This window comes from Bombina bombina, chromosome 3, assembly GCF_027579735.1.
Source record: "Bombina bombina isolate aBomBom1 chromosome 3, aBomBom1.pri, whole genome shotgun sequence".
Classification (NCBI taxonomy): domain Eukaryota; kingdom Metazoa; phylum Chordata; class Amphibia; order Anura; family Bombinatoridae; genus Bombina; species Bombina bombina.
Genome location: NC_069501.1, coordinates 966122433 through 966141635, shown reverse-complemented (window position 1 = coordinate 966141635; position 19203 = coordinate 966122433). Strand labels below are relative to the sequence as shown.

The following is a 19203-nucleotide window of genomic DNA, read 5'->3' as shown; positions in this document are numbered from 1 at the left end:
ATCTAGGAATCAAGGGTTAATATCTCCTGAGGGGGATTATTGAACAGGGGGGATTATAATCATGTTTGTTATGTGATTATGTCTGCTACTGTGTAGTGTTGCTTCGTCTCATGGCTATTTTGGAACATAACGGCCTATGTCTAGTGACGCGGTCTTTTCGGTCAGGCGCGCTTTTGCATGAACTGCACGGTTTATCTTGTAACCCCGTTTCCGTTTTCCTGACTGCTTGGCGACGGAGAAATCCTGGTCTGCTGGTGTATGGTTCTCTGGAGGCGGCAGTATCTCAGTTATGGAGGATTCTTGGAGACGGATGTCTCTGATTCAGACTCTACTTCTTGCAAAGAATATAAATTGGCCCGGGTGATACATGCCCATCAGTTATGTTCCGAATGCCATTTTAGAGTGCTATGTTCCTTGGCATCGGGGAATCGGGTGCCCACTGAGCCATCCATCTCTGGGGATTCTATTTCTCACGAGACGAGTTCCTTGCATACATACATAGACATAAGGAGATGAAGTAATCTTCTTATAGTCTTGGTTATCGGTGTATCCTTTTTCCAGTCTTTTTTTCTTTTTCCTTTTTCCAGTGGAAGTCTCGGACCCCTGTTGGGCTGGTCCTGCGGTTATGTCCGTTCTTCGTGGGCGATAACCTACGGGTTGCCTTTTATTTTATTTTCATCCGGTGAGGATGATTTTTATTTGGTTTAAGGCTCATTTTGTGGTGTGATGTTTCCTTCGGGAACTTTCCTCTCTGGAATTGATACTCACGATTTTGTTCGCTCTGTTTACAAAGGTCTGTCTGACTGTTCTTTATCCCTCCATCATCGGGGGAGACTCTATGTGGTCATGACAGTGCTGGGGCCCTTGGTTTCAGGCTGGTCCTGACTTGGTACAAATCCTTCTGTCTTTGAGGCCTAGATCAGACACGTGGCACGTTTTTTATGTCCGGTTGGTCCGGTGAGGATGCCAAGTGATCGCAATATGATTGTGTGATTGTCTTGTTTTGCAAGCTTTAACTAGCATCCTGAGAGGACTTGAGGGTCTGTGGTTGCTTAGGGGCATGGGGGATTGGTTCAGTCCTCATTCGCCTTTCAATCTAGTGGGCCGGGAGTCCGTTGAGATCTGCGGCAACATGCTCCTTCCCATTGTGGGTCGGAGGATTTAGGTCCTTCATACCGCCGTTCTTCTGTTTTTGCCTTTCATGGTCTCTTTGGAAGTGTCCTTTTAGGACTTATTCCTTTTAGAGGTTCTCTTCCTTTGGGTCGAAATTTTCTGGACTTCGTCCAGTTTTTGTGGCGGCCTTGGCCGCTTAATTAGGAAGCAAAGGCCGTGAGGCTCTGTCTTCCTTCGGAAGATAGTTGTCACCATATCAGGGGCGATAGGAGGTGTTGTCTCTTTTTCCAAGCTTTTTGCTTAGGGGATGTTTATCTGCCTAGGTTCGGGATGCTTTGCATTCTTCTCCCTTGGCTGTGGTCCTCTGGAACGTTAATCTAAAAGGATTATGGAGACTAGCCTTTCTTTTACTCTCGCGTTACTCTGTTCTCGTTTTCATTTCCCTTAGTTCTTCCCTTGGGGCCTTTGGGCTCTAGAGAAATTGCGTGACTTTGTCGTGGCCTAGTAACTTGCTGGGGGGGTGTTGACCTCCGGCTAAGGGTGTTCTCTTCCCTTTGGGCTTGGAATTACGAGTGAGTCCTGTACCCGTTCTCCGGGTTTCATGGTTCTCATCCCCTGTGAGGTCTGATTGCTTCAGATGGGGTATCTTGTGTTCTCGTAGGGTGTTGTTCGTTCTAGGACGACTCTGGGTCCCGTGTTTGGAGTTCTTGTCTTGGATCCTTCTTGGATGTCTAGAGACTTATGATCCGATGGACTGGTTCAGGACAACCCAGTTTTTTCAGGGACCCTATTTTGCGACATAGGGGCTAGCTTATTGGGCTTGCAAGCAGGTAGGCCAGAGTTCTCATCCACCTTCGGGTACTGGTTTTAAACTTAAAGGCCTGATTTGTCCTTCGGACGGAGTGTGCTCCTCTATGGGGAATTTCTTTCTTTCATGTAATTAGCAAGAGTCCATGAGCTAGTGACGTATGGGATATACATTCCTACCAGGAAGTTTCCCAAACCTCAAAATGCCTATAAATACACCCCTCACCACACCCACAATTTAGTTTTACAAACTTTGCCTCCCGTGGAGGTGGTGAAGTAAGTTTGTGCTAGATTCTTCGTTGATATGCGCTTCGCAGCAGGCTGGAGCCCGGTTTTCCTCTCAGAGTGCAGTGAATGTCAGAGGGATGTGAAGAGAGTATTGCCTATTTGAATACCATGGTCTCCTTCTAAGGGATCAATTTCATAGGTTCTCTGTTATCGGTCGTAGAGATTCATCTCTTACCTCCCTTTTCAGATCGACGATATACTCTTATGTACCATTACCTCTACTGATTCTCGTTTCAGTACTGGTTTGGCTATCTACTATATGTAGATGAGTGTCCTGGGGTAAGTAAAATCTTATTTTTTGTGACACTCTAAGCTATGGTTGGGCACTTTATATGTAAAGTTCTAAATATATGTCTTTAAACTTATATTTGCCATGATTCAGGATAATCAGTATTCCTTTATAATTCAGACTGTCAGTTTCATTATTTGGGATAATGCATTTTAATTCAATTTATTTTTCATTAGCTTGAAAATTTTCAATTGACCATTTTCTCTGCGTGCTGTTAGGCTCGCGGGGGCAGAAAATGTTTCTTTTTATTGCATCATTCTTGGCGCGGACTTTTTTGTTGCAAAAAATTTTGTCATTTCCGGCGCTGTAGTTGACGCCGGAAGTTGTTTTCTGTAACGTAATTTTTTGACGCATGTGTATTCGGACATTTTTTTCCCGCCAAAAAAAGTTGGCGTCGGTTTCGGCGTCAGAGGATGTGGCGTCATACTTGGCGCCAAAAATATGGGCGTTGTATTTAGCGTCAATAATGTGGGCGTCATATTTGGCGCCAAAAAATGTGGGCGTATTCGTTCCATTTTTTCCTCACATTATTTTAGCCTCACTTTTTTATTGCTTCTGGTTTTTAGAAGCTTATTATTTTGCATTCTTTTCCCATTCCTGAAACTGTCATTTAAGGAATTTGATAATTTTGCTTTAAATATTGTTTTTTTCTATTACATATTGCAAGATTTCACTGTTCCTGTTTCAAAACAGTTCTAAGGGATTCCTGTTGACTGAGTTCAGTCCTACCAAAGCTAAGTTAATTTATTTTAAAATGTTATGAATGTTTTTCTTTAACTATGGTTTGTAATAAGTTATCATGATAAACTTTTACATGCAGAATCCGTTAGTAGTTATGCTTTATATATTTGCTATTCTTTTTACATCTTATGTACAAGAATTACTTAGAAGATTTATAAGAATATTTTTCTGATTCTATTTTAAAGGCTTTATCTGACATTGTGTCTTCTAATAAAATTTTTAGGTCTTTTTCAAACTTCTTTTTTAATTATTGAAGTTTCAAATGATCAACATAATGATTTATCCTTCTCTTATGATGTTTTTTCTCATTCAGAATTTTCTTCATCAGATATTGACATTAACAAATCCACTTTTTTATTTTTATTAAAGTACATTTGTTCTTTGTTGAAAAGGTGTTGATTATTTTGGATATTAAGGTAATTAGTTCTTTCAAGACTAACTAACATTTTATTTCTGCTTATTTATTCTTCTGAATTTTCAGAGGTTTTTTGTTTTGTTTTTTCCAGTTCCTCATACTAGGGAATGGAATAGGCTGAGAATTTTCTTTTATTCCTTCTTTAAAGGTTTTAAACTATATTCTTTGCCGGCAGTTCATTTCAATTTTGAAGGTTCTCCAATTTAATGGGGCTATCTCTACTTCTGCTAATTATGCTATTGTTTCTTTAGCAAAATAGTATTTATTTTTCCTTTTAGATGGTTGTATCTTATTTAAGGAAAATTATTTATTTTCAGGTACTTTTCTTGGACCTGTGATTTATTTGAATGATGTTGCAATTGCTTCATTTCTTCTGTTTACTTTAAAATCAAGTATCAGATTATGATTTATTTTAGCATTGTTAAGGACAAAATCTACTAGACTAAGTGCTGTTGCATTTGTCTTGTTGTTTTGCTTTTGTTGATTATGTAAGTCCAGTGTGTTGACTGGTCCTTTAACTGGGTTATCATGCTAATATTTTTCATTTGTGTCTTCATTTTATTGAATATTTTTGCAAATGAGGTTTATTCTATGTCTTTAGCTGTTTTAGCTAGAAGAATTTTGGGATTTCTAAAAAATCCATATTTCTTTTTTTTCTACGATAATCAATTATTTGGTTTATAATTGGATTCAATTCTTAACTGTTACTCTGGGCTTCAAGATTGAGTTCCAAGACTAAACTTTAAGCTTATATTAGTTTGGTTGTTCTTCTTAAGGAACAAATTCCCAAGTAACATGTTTTTAATTGTAATTTTTTTTCATTCATTTTTTTGAAATTTGTTGTTTTGCAAATTTCTTTGATTTTGGATACAGAATAAAGTTCAGAGTAAAACCGTCTGTGAGAAGTCTTTTTTCTCTTTGATATTCCAGCTATTCCAGTAAGGCTAACACTTTTAGTGTGTTTCGGTCCTATATATTTTGGGATAATGTTGAAGCGCGGCTGATCACCCGTTGGGGCTCAAGTGCTGCTCAGACCTGGAATCTTCTGGGGTATTTCTTCCAGTTCCATTTTTAGGAACTGGGTTTTGGGGTTTTATTCAAACCTATTCATTGTTCCAAAGATAGAAAATCTTTTTGTTATATTAATGTATCATGTAAAAATGGTCTATTCTGCCTTTTGTTGGTCAGTGATGGCATTATTTGTTTTCATTAGATACAATAAATGCATATCTTCATTTTCTGTTTTCATTCAGATTATTTTCTGAGGCTGTGGAATCTCATATGATTCAACTTTGTTCTTTCAAGACCTAGTTAGAGGATCTTTTTTTCAAAAGCTCTTGATTCCTCACACAAGGGTCACCTTTTTTAGGTTTCTAGATAGTTTGTGTCACTGTCTTTGTCTCTATCGGACAAGGGACAATTTTATTGGGTTCCGTCTGTCGGTACCTTTAGTCTCTATTATTTCCTTCAATTGCTATATATGCATAGAAGTTTTAGGTCTTATGGCCACAGCATTGGATTCAATTCCCTTTGCTCATTTTTAATAGAGATAACTTCTTCCAGTTTTTTTTATGCTGAATTATGGTGCAGGGATTCTAGGATTTTACATTTTAAATCTTCAAATCCTAATATTTATCTATCTTGATTTGGTGGTTAAGATCACCATCATTTAGTTCTGCAGGTCTCTTTGTTTCTTTCAACCTGGGCCATGATCTTTACAGATGTGAGTCTTTTTGGTTGGGAGGCTGTCTGAGGATCTCTGTCAGCACAAGGGGTTTGGAAATCTCAGGAGGCGAGATTACCATTTGATTTTTTAGAACTCTGTGCATTCTCAGAGTTTTTCAGTTAGTTTCTTTTTGAAGAAGAGACGTTTTTTGTTTTCAGACAATATCACTACTATGGTGTATGTCAATCATCAGGGTGGGACTATCAGTCCTTAGGCTGTGGCAGAAGTGTCTCAGATATTAGCTTGGGCTAAATCCAGCTCCTATCTAAAGTCTGTGTTTTTTTCCCCAGGTATAGATATTTGGGAAGCGGATTATCTCTGTTAATCAAGCTTTATATCCGGGAGAATGGTCTCTCATACCTAGATATGTTTTTAAATTTTTCAGATGTGAGCATTTCTAGAAATAGATCTGTTGGCATCTCATCTGAATAAAGAACTTCCCAGGGGCCTATTCAGGTCCGGGGATCCTCAGGCAGAAGTAGTATATGCATTGAAATTTCTTTGGAATTATCTTTTTGCCTATTTCTTTCTGCCTCTAGTTCTTCTTCCAAAGTGATTTCCAAAATTCTTTTGGAGTATTTGTTTGTTCTGCTGGTGGCTCCAGCATGGCCTCTCAGGTTTTGGTATGCGTATCTCATTCGGATGGCCAGTTGCCAACCTTGGACACTTCCGTTTAAACCAGACCTTCTTTCTCAAGGCCCATTTTTTTCATCAGGATCTCAAATCATTAAATTTGAAGGGATGGAGATTGAATGATTGATTTTTAGTCATAGAGGTTTCTCTGACTCATTGATTAATACTATGTTTCAGGCTCGTAAATCTGTCTCTAGAAAGATTTGTTATCGAGTCTGGAAAACCTTCTTTTCTTGGCATTCTTTTAAAATTCATAGAATTTTATAATTTTTTCAGGTTGGTTTGGATAAGGTTTTGTCTTCAGTTCTTTGATAGGACAAATCTCTACTCCTTTCTGTTCTTTTTTCACAGAAAGATTGCTAATCATCCTGATATTTATTGTTTTGTACAGGCGGCTTTGGTCCGTATCAAGCCTGTCATTAATTCAATCTCTCCTCTTTGGAGTTTCAATTTGGTGCTGAGGGCTTTACAGGCTTCTCCGTTTGAAACTATGCATTTTCTGTACATTAAATTACTTTCTTGGGGGGGGGCGGAGCCAACGGTCGAGGCTACAGGACGCATCCAAGGAGAGCTCCTGGCTCTATTTTAACTTTTGGAGGCTGCTTGTACAATTTTTGCCTAAAATTTGGTATGTTCTCAGATATTTAACAAAGTTCTAATGGCATCTATGAAGTTGGGGAACTTTAAATAGCTTTACGGACTGTTTAAGAGCTTAAGTTACCCTATGAAGTGACTACTAGTGTGTAACGGCCATGTGCGTTACTAACTTTACTGCGTGATATTCTCCATGGCTTTTGACAAAAAAGAGATAGCCGAAACTGCATCACTAATTCTTTCACACGGATGCATTCAAGTTGACTGATTATATTATGGCATCTGTGGCATACATTTTCAGGGAGCTGAGCCGCCTCCTAGACGACCACCGAGCCAAGTTTGACCACATGTTACAAGTGGCGATGCGATCCGACGCAACAGGTTCTACAGAACAAGCTTTGCCTGCTTCTAGCGCTTTGGGGCCCCAGCGCTTACATGACACTGGGAATCGGAATGGGAAAGAGCAGGAAATTATCTCTAAAATATCGCCAACAGTAGAAGGTGAGGAGGTGGCGGCTGCCGGTGCCGCAAAATGTTATTCTACTCTATCGTGGTCCAGAGATAGCGACATTGGTGTGGCTCAACCAGCACTTATACCAATTCAGGCAATTAGGAGGAATGCACCTGGGAAGGCTCACGCTGTCAAGCTCCTTCATGACCTAGGAAGGTCTGCGAAATCTGAGCTGACATCTGCAAAACTTTGGCCTTGCAAGTGGACCGTAGCCTTTCAGATTCAGCTACAGCTCTTTGGATCCAACATGAGAGTGCAGCAGATGAGTCTGGTCAGCCTTAAGCGAGGCATCGGCTGAACACACGTTTGATAATGGCCCTGCATGTTTCTGTTTTTGGTTTTTTTAATGCCTCTTGGACATGTCAGTGATTTATACTAACTGTTGGGACACTGGCCGTTCTAATCGTTTTGATAAGTGACAGTTCATTACTCTAATCTCTGCAGTCATTATGCTGGTAATAGCTTGTTGATAATTCTATATGTTTCTATGGCACACATTATTTTATGGTTACTGCTCTGTTCGGTTCAACATATAAGACTCTTAGTGCAAATAACGTTTTTTCATGGGAACTATATTTCTCACTATATGGACTACAATGCACTTCTATATGACTGCCCTCTATGAAGCGATTTCTATAGCTTAAGGCCCATGTGTTTCAACATGTGTGTGTGCAATATAAGTATAACTTTATTCATTTAAACAGGATGTGTGAATGGAACAGCAATACACTATAGGCATGTGACCCACATAGCTTTATTTTACAGATATAGAGCTTATTACATGAGCATATGCAAATGGTGTGTTCCTGACCTTTATGTTTACTTTGGACTAGTCACACCTGTAATGCTATAAGATTAAATCCCTGGAGAACTGGTTGTTTTATTACCCTGAAGTTCACTATGATAACAGCATGCTTATGTTTTCATTGTTTGTTTGACTATATTAATGGGTCACATGTAATTGTCAGAAAACAAGGTGATATAGGACATGTTGATGCTATTTTCTTCATGCCTTCAAATCGCTAGCTTGTGTGTTCCGTCTTAAATATCTGTAGGGCATATTATGATCTCTGTCTTGTTTGCTCTAGAAATGATTCTCTATATGCTGGGGTGCCACTCATGGGGATTTTGGCTCTTAACGTGGGCATGTTTTATGTGTGGTGTTTGTAATTTATATATGTAGACTGTTCTTGCTCACATTGGGTTGATGTTTATATGTGTTTTCCCCAATTTTCTCATAGTTTAACCTATATGGGTGGTTTCCATATACATTTAGACAAAAGTTAAAATAATTAACCCTGCCTACGCACCTTATGTGAATGATCATCTCTCCCCTCCTCCCCCCCCCTCCCCCCATATAATGTACCTTCCAGTTAGGGAGGACTGCTTAAGCGGTTTATCTTTGTCATACCACAACCTTAATAGTAGTATATTCATTTCTAATGCCCAGATTCAGATGGCTTCGGTTCTTAACTGTAAGCCACATACTTTTGCTAGTTCATTATGTTCTCTGGGCCTCAGTATGACATTTTGTTATTCTATTATATTTCCCTATATAATTTATCTACAAATAAACAGACCCAAAAGGTCTTAAATGCTCTTTACGGGGAATATCTCTAAGAAAACTGAAATAATTTGAGGTTTATCTTTTAAATATGCAGCTGTGTGTGTGCTGCGCTAGTTTTGACTGTTACAATTTATGTTTATTTTAAATACACACTACAAATTGATGTACTTTTATGCTGTGTCTTATAGCATGCTGATGATACTAATTTGTATGTTATGAAAACCTCAATAAAGATAAATATTAAAAAAAAAAATTACTTTCTTGGAAAAGTATTGTTCCTTTGGTTATTTCTTCTGCTAGAAGAGTCTTTGAGTTATCTGCTCTTTTTTGTGAATATCCTTTTCTGATTTTTTTCATCAGGATAAGGCAGTATTACTCCATGATATTCATCATTTTTGGTTTTGATTCGTATCAAACCTGTCATTAAGCCAATTTCTCCTCCTTGGAGTCTTAATTTGGTTCTGAAGGCTTTTCAGGCTCTTCTATTTTAGCATATGTTTGCTCTGGACATTAATTACTTTCATGGAAAGTATAGTTCTTTTTGGACATCTCTTCAGCTAGAACAGTTTTTGAATTATCTGTTCTTTCTTGTGAATCTTTTTTCTGATTTTTTTTCATCAGGATAAGGTGGTTTTTGCTGTCCTCATTTCAATTCTTACCTAAAGTTGTAAATTCTAACAACATTAGGGAGGACTTATTGTTTTCCTAAGACTTCTTTGATGAGATTCTTACTTTCTTTTATGGTAAGAGTTTTTGAAATTCTATGTTGAAGCTATTCAGATTTCAGATAGACTTCTAGTCTATTTGTTATCTTTTCTGGTTTTAGGAAGGTCAAAAGGATTCTGCCATTTATTTTGGCATCTTGCTTAAACTTTTGATTCATCATACTTATTTGGAGTCGGGTGGATTCCCGCCTCGGAGGATTACGGCTCATTCTACTAGGTAAGTTTCTACTTCCTGGGCTTTTTAAGAATGACGCTTCTGTTGATCAGATTTGCAAAGCAATGACTTAGTCTTCTTTGCATACTTTTACTATGTTCTACCATTTTGATGTTTTCTCTTCTTTAGAAGCAGTTTTGGTAGAATGGTACTTCAGGCAGCTGTTTCAGTTTGATTCTTCTGCTTATAATTTCAGTTTTTTTCATTATAAAAATTGAAACTTTTTTGATTGGGGTAGTGGATTAATTTTTCAGCGGAATTGGCTGTCTTTATTTTATCCCTCCCTCTCTAGTGACTCTTGCGTGGAAGTTCCACATCTTGGGTATTTATTATCCCATACGTCACTAGCTCATGGACTCTTGCTAATTACATGAAAGAAAACATAATTTATGTAAGAACTTACCTGATAAATTTATTTCTTTCATATTAGCAAGAGTCCATGAGGCCCACCCTTTTTATGGTGGTTATAATTTTTTTGTATAAAGCACAATTATTCCAATTCCTTATTTGATGCTTTTGCTCCTTTCTTATCACCCCACTTCTTGGCTATTCATTAAACTGAATTGTGGGTGTGGTGAGGGGTGTATTTATAGGCATTTTGAGGTTTGAGAAACTTTGCCCCTCCTGGTAGGAATGTATATCCCATACATCACTAGCTCATGGACTCTTGCTAATATGAAAGAAATGAATTTATCAGGTAAGTTCTTACATAAATTATGTTTTTCTCTGTTGGGTCAACAGTGGTGTCTGAATGATTTTTCATTCGATCCGTGTTTTGATCATACTATAGCTTCATGTCTTGTGGACTTGTACGCTGTTCTTATCTGTGCCCTTCCCTTCGGAGGGGATAGTTTATCTTCCTTATGAGTTGGGGTTTCCTCTCTCTGGAGGGTCCTTGTCCTGCCTTGTGTGTAGGAGGTGGGATCAGGGGGGCTTATTTCTGTAAGGGGCAGTATCTGCTGCTCGGTGGGCTCTGTTCCACCTGTTGGAAATTGTTCTCTCTCTACGTAGAGACTGTCTGAGAGTTGCAACAGGTCTTCCTACGGATCTATTGCACTTTTCTCTGTTCCAGATCCTAGGGGGTTATTCTTGGGAGTGCCTTATTTTGTAAGAGCGGATTGGGTTGGCAACCGAGCTTTGTTGGGGTGGGTGAGTCCCCCCTTTTTTCTTCCATTCCCTGGAGGCTTGTGGTTGGGGTCTTCTGTCCCCCTGTCTATCAGACATGTCTGTCGCTTGGGCTGGTCTGGTGTTGGAGCAGGATCTGAGATCTGTTGCTCTTCTGTTCGTCCTCGGAGCATTCGAGGTACAGTAAGCCTTTTTGGGTTTCTCCTTTCTCCACATTCAAGATTTGTGGGAAGAACTGGCAGCTCTTAGATAGCCTGCAATGTTATCCGCCGGTTAGTGGATACTTAGCAATCAGAAGGATCCTATCTTCAGCTGCTTTCTACTTGCCCTGAAAGTATTTAAGTTTCAGAGTCATTTTTAGATGACTGCAGCGTGCAGTGTTTTTGCTTCAGGTGTTTCGTCAGACCTATCTGAGCTTGCTGCATGAGGTTTTGTTCTGAATATTTTGGTATTCTGAGATACCTTTGCAACTTGGGGACCTTCGTCTTCAGTTGCTTTCTAGAGTGTGGTTGCACTGTGTTAGGAGAAGATCCTCTCTCTGTTTCAGACTCCCGGCCTTATCCCGTAGTTTCTGTATTTCTGGGGTCTGGTCGTTGCCTCCACTTGTTTCTATGAGACTGGTTGGGTCTCTGTTAGTCTTATCTGGTTTCTCGGGTTTTTGCTCTTTGTTTTTATTTAGTTCTCGTTCCCTTTTTAGTTTTTTTTTTCTGGAGTTCCTTATGCTAGCTGGAAGCTAGCTCAGCATACAAATGCACCGTGGTTACTCTGCACTGTAGCAAACTGAGGTTTGCAAGTTCGATCCCCGGCGAGGTCTACTCAGCCTTTCCTCCTTTTGAGGTTGATAAAATGAGCGGCGCCTTGAGTCCCTTAAAGGGAATTAGCCACAAGCATGTTTTCTCCGTGCCTTTTCTTCTTTGTGGAAGAATACAGTAGTTTGTTTCCTTTTTATTAGTAAGGGGTGTGTTGTTTGGAGACCGACTGCTGGGGACGCTGTCTCTTGGAGGCTGTTGACTCAGTCGAGTCTAGTTCCTGCAGTCTCTAGCAAGGCTGTGGACTATCTGCGGGTCAGTGTCCTTGGGCCTTTTCCTTTTTTTTTCAAAAAAAGTTGTTCTCGGCTTCGGACAAAGCAGGATTTGTTGGGTAGGGGTTTTCAGGCCAGGTGCCCTCAGAATGGGCCGCCTCTTGTACCCTCCCGTTTTTGCATTCAGTGGCCTCTATTGCTTGGGTATTGTTTTCCCAAAAGTAATGAATGCAGCTGTGGACTCTTTCCATTTATGAAGAAAAACTTAAATTATACTTACCTGATAATAATTTTCTTTTCTTCAGATGGAAAAAATCCACAGCTCCCCGCCCATATTTGTTCTTTGGGGCATCTGTTGTTTTTGTTCTTCTGGCACCTTTTCACCCTGATGTTTCTTCTACTGTTCCTTGTTCGTCGGCAGAATGACTGGGGGATGAGGGAAGAGGGATGAGTATTTAAGCCTTTGGCTGGGGTGTCTCTGCCTCCTCCTGGTGGCCAGGTTTTAAATTCCCAAAAGTAATGAATGCAGCTGTGGACTCTTTTCATCTGAAGAAAAGAAAATTATCAGGTAAGCATAATTTGTTTTCAAATTTCCCATAAAGCTCTCCACTCATGCGGTGATATCAAATAATCCTCCAGCACAGCCAAATCTCACAAGATTATAGACAGACAAATTTTGCTGTACTTGTCTAAGGAGTGTTTTTTGCATCTCTGTATTTGAAGGGGAGAGCACTGCATGACACTTTGTATTTTAAGTATTATTACATTTTAGTTTTGCACTTTCCCTTTTTTGTATTTTAATGAATTTAGATTTAGATACAGCAGTGCTTTTACAAATTCTGATTATGTTTTGCAGGGTTTTGTGTTGCTTTAACAAATTAGGATCATACTATGTATATTTCTGTGTATCTTACTAAATTGCAGTTTGTTTGCTCTATTGTAAAATAAAACTGACAGCTTCAGAAAGTGAAAGGGACAGGGGAGTTCCCAGGGAATGTCTGAAGCTCTCTCACAATTCTCATGAAATGCTGTAAGCATTTTACACAAGCTGGTCTTAATCCCAGAGTCAGAACTTTTCTTCACTTTCTGCAATGAGATTTTTTTTTTTTGTGAAAAATTTTCTGCAGGTTATTTTTATATAAAATTAAATTTTAAATTACACTAAGGCAGCAGTTCAATTGCAATGTGTTGATTAACTGAAGAATAAAGCATTTTTTTTTACATTTTATAATATAGTGCAGTAGTTGAAAATTGCATTGCAAATTAGCTGCATTTAAAAAAAGAAAATTTTAAAATGCCTCTTGAATAAATATGTTTCCTTTTCTCTTGGTCTAACATAGAAATGTATTAATAAAAAAGATGCAAAGCTCATACCAACGTCTTACATTCAGAATAAACAGCTTTGCAGACTGGGAAAGACTAGGGTGCGGGTTTGATTTTTTTTTTCTCTGAGAGCCAGTTAACAAGCAATGAGCTGCTGCTTTGCAGCGGTACTGCATATTTAACTGCTCACTTCAAACAGCACTTTGCTCTGGATGCACTGTGCTAAGGAAAACTTACACAGTGCAACCAGAGCACAGCTCTGTTTGAAGAGAACTGTCTACAAAGTTCAGGCGCTAACAGTGCCTGCATGTGTCCTGCTCTTTCTGCAGGCATGCTGCATTTTCTGCGATGACATCTCAGATCACTGTATGTTCTGCCTTGGGGGTCTTAATTATCTTGTAAGCTGTCGGTTTTATTTTAAATAGAAGAAATACAAAGTGCAATGTAATTTGTAAAAGATATATGTAAATATACAAAGTATGACCATACGTTAGTTATGCAGAAACTGTCAAAGCATAATCAGAGTTTGTAAAATCACAATCCTAAATACTCTGCTGCATATATGCATTAAAACACAAAATAGAAAGTGCAAAGTTTAAATGTAATAAAACTTGAATCTTTAGTGTAAAGTAATATAACGCACAAAGTTTTAATGCAGCAGAACTCTGTCATGCATATTGCATTGGGCTTATTTCACATCCAGAAATAAAGGGAACACCCCTATGAGAAGTAAAAAAAATATATGCCTTTTTAGAATTTTGTGAAGAATCTCAGTTCTAGAGGATCATTTTATATCATCTTATCTAAGCAGAGACCTTTTATATTATCAGGCCTTTATTCTATGTGCTTTTGGCACAATGTTTTGCAATATGTTGAAATTAAGCCATAGTCTCTTTAAGAAACTACGTAACTTGCCCTAGCACTCAGTTTCAAGTACCCTGCAGCATTACCTTAAAACAATACATTTTCATATCAGTTTAGCCTAGATCATAAAGAGACGTTTACATAAGGGTTTAACAGTTGGAGAAAGCGAGCAGCATCATGGGAAATCGCCTCCCCTTATTACCAGTGCATGGTCATCTTTGATGTACAGATGCTTGCTCCCTGAGATCTGTGACGGTTTAGAGAGCATTGCACTGCATTTCAGGGTATTGTATTTGATTACAAATGTATAATCCTATAAAGTTTTGGAGGGCTCTTGTGTTATTATTTAGACTTTATAAGCCTGTTTTCTGACGTTTTACTAGTGCATGAGTAATGTTTTTCCCTCTACCCTAAGAATATGGTTTATATTGTGTGTCATATTATCCTCCTTTACCTTTATTATCCTTACAAATAGAGCAAAGTCTCTGGACTATGAGCTGGAGGATTGGAGGGTAGACCTAGCTCTGAGGCTCTTGTGCTGAGCTTATCCTAGACAGGAGTTATCTGTTCTCCCTGTCGATCACTGTGGTCAGTTGCCCATCTAGGAGCTCTATTGAGCTATCTCCTTAGTTACAGAAATACATCTACTCTGGCTGAACTTATGGCTGCTATGCCCCCCGCCCCACACTTACGTGCAGACACCTGACTACTTTTTGAATGTGCTTCCTCATGAGCAGGGTCTCCTATGCTTAGTGACCTGTCTATTCAGACTGCAGGGTGTTTTTAGATTCAGACATCTGACCAGCAACCAAGCTTTTTGTGACGGATCCCTTAGTTTCTGCACTGCTTCCCAATGGCATGACGTTTACAGACACAGGACACTGTTTATTCCACACATTTGATTCTGGTTGCTTCTTGAATGAGACTACGGACACATTTAGTTGGATTAGTTTTTGTTTATGTACTGGTAGCTTATTACCTACCTGCCTTTCCTTTTTTTTCTTTCTTCTTTTTGAAAGGCCATCTGAGCCACAATTAATATCCTGCTGTTCTAAATATACAAATAAGTTACTAATTTATGAAATGTCTTTATAGTCTATAATATCATTGAAAGAAAAAAAATCCAACTAGACAAGGTATGTTCTTCTCTGAGATCACAATTAATGTAAGTTTATTCATTATTCCACATATTTATTAATACAATATTACAATTGCTCTTCTGTTAAAGGAATAGTCTAGTCAAAATTCAACTTTCGTGATTCAGATAGAGCATGCAATTTTAAGCAACTTTGTAATTTACTCCTATTATCAATTTGTCTTTGTTCTCTTGGTATCTTTATTTGAAAAATCAAGAATGTAAGCTTAGGAGCTGGCCCATTTTTGGTTAAGCACCTGGGTAGCACTTGCAGATTGGTGTCTAAATGTAACCACCAATCAGCAAGCGCTACCTAGGTACTGAACCAAAAATGGTCCAGCTCCTAAGCTTACATTATTGCTATACAAATAAAGATACCAAGAGAACAAAGAAAACTTTATAATAGTAAATTAGAAAGTTGCTTAAAATAACTTGCTCTATCTGAATCATGAAAGTTTAATTTTGATCTGGTCACATAAAATGGTTATTTATACTTACTATAAAATATGAAGTGAAAGACTTTTTAAATGTGAGAAATAAAAAACAGAGAGAGTTGTAGTATTTTATCAAACAAATTCTAGAAATGTCTCCTAACCGCTCCACTGGCATAAAAAAGATGCTTTGGGTTATAAACCTGGTCCAGATTTTGCCACATTAACTACCTTCAAACTATATTGCATTTAATTAAGCACCTACATTTTACGCGGCACGACATCAGAATTAAAGTACAGCACTTTTAATTTACAATTTATTTAAAGGCATCTTTAACATGCTCAGTGACTGTTCTGGTTTATACATTATACTTATTTACAGCTGCATATATCGATTTGTTATAACTATAAATTATAATGGTTTCCCTGTTTTATAATCTTGCTATATACTGTCTCTGTTAAAGGTCAAAATGATTTATATTGTCCAAATGCACTTTTTAACTCACAGCTTTCTTATTTAATTTTTTTTAATCATGCATTATTGTACAGAATTACCTTCATTACAATTAATATATAATTTGATATCTTGTAAAGTGTGACTAATAATTACAATTGCAAAACAACCTGTTTGCTGCATGTTTCAAGACAAATGCAATGAACATTGTTTATTACCTGCTTTGGATCTAAAGACGTTTGAAACGTCCCTGTAGTAGACCTAAAGCATACCATAGGTAATGAACTGATTTATCTCCTGTCTAGGCAAGTAGAAGGCACCATCTTTAGTATCATTATAGTGCAAAGTGAATCATGTCAGCTTATTTCACTTAATAACTAATTCAGCTGTAACCAGATTTTTGCTCCTAGGATCTTGAAGACTTTTGCTTCCGATTTTGTATAAACCACATGACTGTAATCACTCAGACGGATGCCTTCGCTGAGATGGACAGTGACCTTCTCAAGAACTTTATCAACAAAGCAAGCAAAGCTGGGGCGTTTAAAAACTGAATGTGCCTTGTAATGTGATGGTACATACCCTATTGCATCAGCCCTAATCATAAACAGAAAAGGACATATTGGTGTGTTTGTAGTTTGCTCATCAACAATATAATACAATAAACAAACTCTACAAAATGTATTGTTCAAAACTATATCTTGTTTTAAAGGTAATTTTTGAAATGGGGTCTCAGTAGTTAGTATGTGGAATCTTCTGCTGTCCTTTTTTTCTAAATTATTTTCCTTTTTTTTTTTTTGCATTGCGTTATAGTGCAAAAGTACTTGAGAGATTATGGAATAATTCTGGGTACCAGAGTTTAAAAAAAAAAGTCATAATAAAGAAAAAATATTGGTAACACAAATTATTTTATTAACTGATATTTTGATTTATTAGGCAAAGTATTTCAAACAGGGATGTCCCAATGTTTATCCCCGAGGGCTTAAGAGAGACCATGTATTTTAAAATAAACGTGTGAATAAATCTTACCACATAATAAAAAATATTTGACAAGCCTGAAAGTGTATGTGTTGTTTAGCCAGACGGTAGATCATTTTAAAGATTTGTATTTGCACTAGTTTAATTTAGTTCTTTAATTGTAAAGCTAGTTTTTGTGTTTTTCAAGCAAGTGAGAATAATTAATATAAATTTAAGAAAATGTAATTAGTTTTAAACGTATTAAAGCATAGATTGATATTTTTTTTTATTTACTGTTGGAGAGCAGTATTTCTTGAATGCACATCGTGATCTTAGACACTTTTTAGAACCAGGGAATATTATTTTTTTACTGGAGCAGAAATAGTGTAGCAGAATATACTTGTGTTAAATTGGAATGCATGTTATAATAATATAAAAAAACAATTGTGGCCTTGCAAAGTACAAAAGTGCAAATTAATACTGTTGCTATTTGTTGTGAATAAATAATTTCAAAGTAAATTAAGTCCAGTATTTTTTTTTATTTTCCCGGATTTCACATTTGGTTAAAGAGCATTTTGTCAAGTAAAACTTCTTTATGGCTACATTATGCCTAAAAAGGCATAAAAGGTAAACAAATATATGTGTTAAATCTAATAAGTTCATTGCCAAAGTTGCACATTCTTCTCTGAGTAAAAAAAAAAACTTTGATGAACAAACCAGGAAATGCAGAACAGCATGTTTTAGGTCTTTATGTAGATTACATTAAACGTATAAGTAATTTTCCTTGTTTCTAAACGAGGGTGGTTTAAAATATATCAAGGTTTTTGACAAGCAACGATAATCCCCTTTCCTATGTGGGTGTTATTTTGTCAGCGAGCAATCAATACTGTGAGTGCGAACTGTACACCAGCATTTTTCAAAAATGTTTCTCGCACAATGCAGTTCAATAAAATCTAATATGCTCATTGCAAAGTTTGGATGCTCAGCCTGATAACATGTCAGGTGATATAACATATAATAAGAATCAAGATATATGTGACCCTGGGACAGACTCTTTTCACTATTCCCTTGCTGTTTTCCACCCGCCAGCTTTTTTGGTGCTCTTTGTTTTTTCGCACATCTGGGTTGCGTACCTCTGGTTAACGCTTGTCTGGTTAGCACAATGTCCCTTTTAGTCTTTTTATATTTTACATGCGCGTTGGCTGTTTTTCACAGATTGGGTTAGTGCTTATTTGTTCTCAGTTTTGTAGTGCAAAATCCCCCTTTTAGTTGTCCGTTAACTAAGGAGCTTTATCTGTCCTCAGATGTAATGTTAACTTCTGCTTTGTTTTGCAGTTCAGCTTAGCGTGCATTGTACCTGTGAGAGCTTTTTAAGGGATTATAGTGTTTATTGCATTACTTTGCCATATGCTGTAATGGAGCAGCATGATTCTGTCCTAAATCTACCCAAGAAACTGAGTCTCCGGAACACCTTTCTACCATTATTAGGTGGCTTATTGTAAGAAAGCTGAAGTACCTTCTCCAGCTCATTTATGTGACTCATGTATAGATTTGTTAATGTAATTAGACCAATCTCATGCTGTTTCTCTGGATACTAATGCACCTACTGTTTGTTCATTACAGTATAATGCTGATGTGGTGTCTCTTACCGTGAATTTTTTTAATCAAGGCTGCAAGTTCTAAGGCGTTGACTGCTCTCCTGCTGTCAAACAAGCGTAAAAGCTAATTTCAGATTTTACCTTCTACAAGTGCTATGTGCCCTAAGACCAGGGATACTGTTTTGTCTTCAGATGGTGAAGTTGCTTCTGGGGATGAGGACTCATCTGATGTTGTACCTGACATTTCATCTTTTTGTTTAAAGCTGAACATATCTGTTCTCTTTTTTTTTTTTTTAACAATTTTTATTTGGGTTCAATTCAAGGCATACAAACAGTAATTGTCAATTCACATCAGATAGTACAAAGAAAACTAGTTTCACAACATATGACCAATACAAGTCAGGGTGAATATACATTGCATGTTTACTTGACAGTTTACACATTTAGTAAACAGTGTTTGCACAACAAACTATGTACCCACTGGAAGATTAATGAGGCCACGCTTGGACTTCTTAATAATATACAAAATGCAAAGCTAAAGTAGGTAATCAAAAATAGATGGAGACAACTCTTGGATCTCAAATAATGAACCATTTTTTTATTTTATAAAGTACTCAACCACCTTAAGCCATGTTATATAAACTGGTATATGGGGTATACCGAACCAACTATAGG

The 19203-nt window shown here is 37.5% G+C and overlaps 1 protein-coding gene across 4 annotated transcripts in view; it reads left to right on the top strand.

Annotated features, from left to right (window-relative positions):
- The window catches only part of RCBTB2 (RCC1 and BTB domain containing protein 2), a 193244-nt gene extending 175795 nt beyond the window's left edge, over positions 1–17449 (top strand). For 3 of the 4 annotated variants that reach the window (XM_053708022.1, XM_053708023.1, XM_053708024.1), the window contains exon 13: positions 16387–17449. In XM_053708022.1, coding sequence (XP_053563997.1) covers positions 16387–16527 — 141 coding nt within the window. In that variant the 3' untranslated portion in view covers positions 16528–17449. Of the gene's footprint in view, positions 1–16372 lie in introns of all 4 variants that reach the window. The other variant, XM_053708025.1, reaches the window with a different exon arrangement.
- Positions 17450–19203: the final 1754 nt, after the last annotated feature.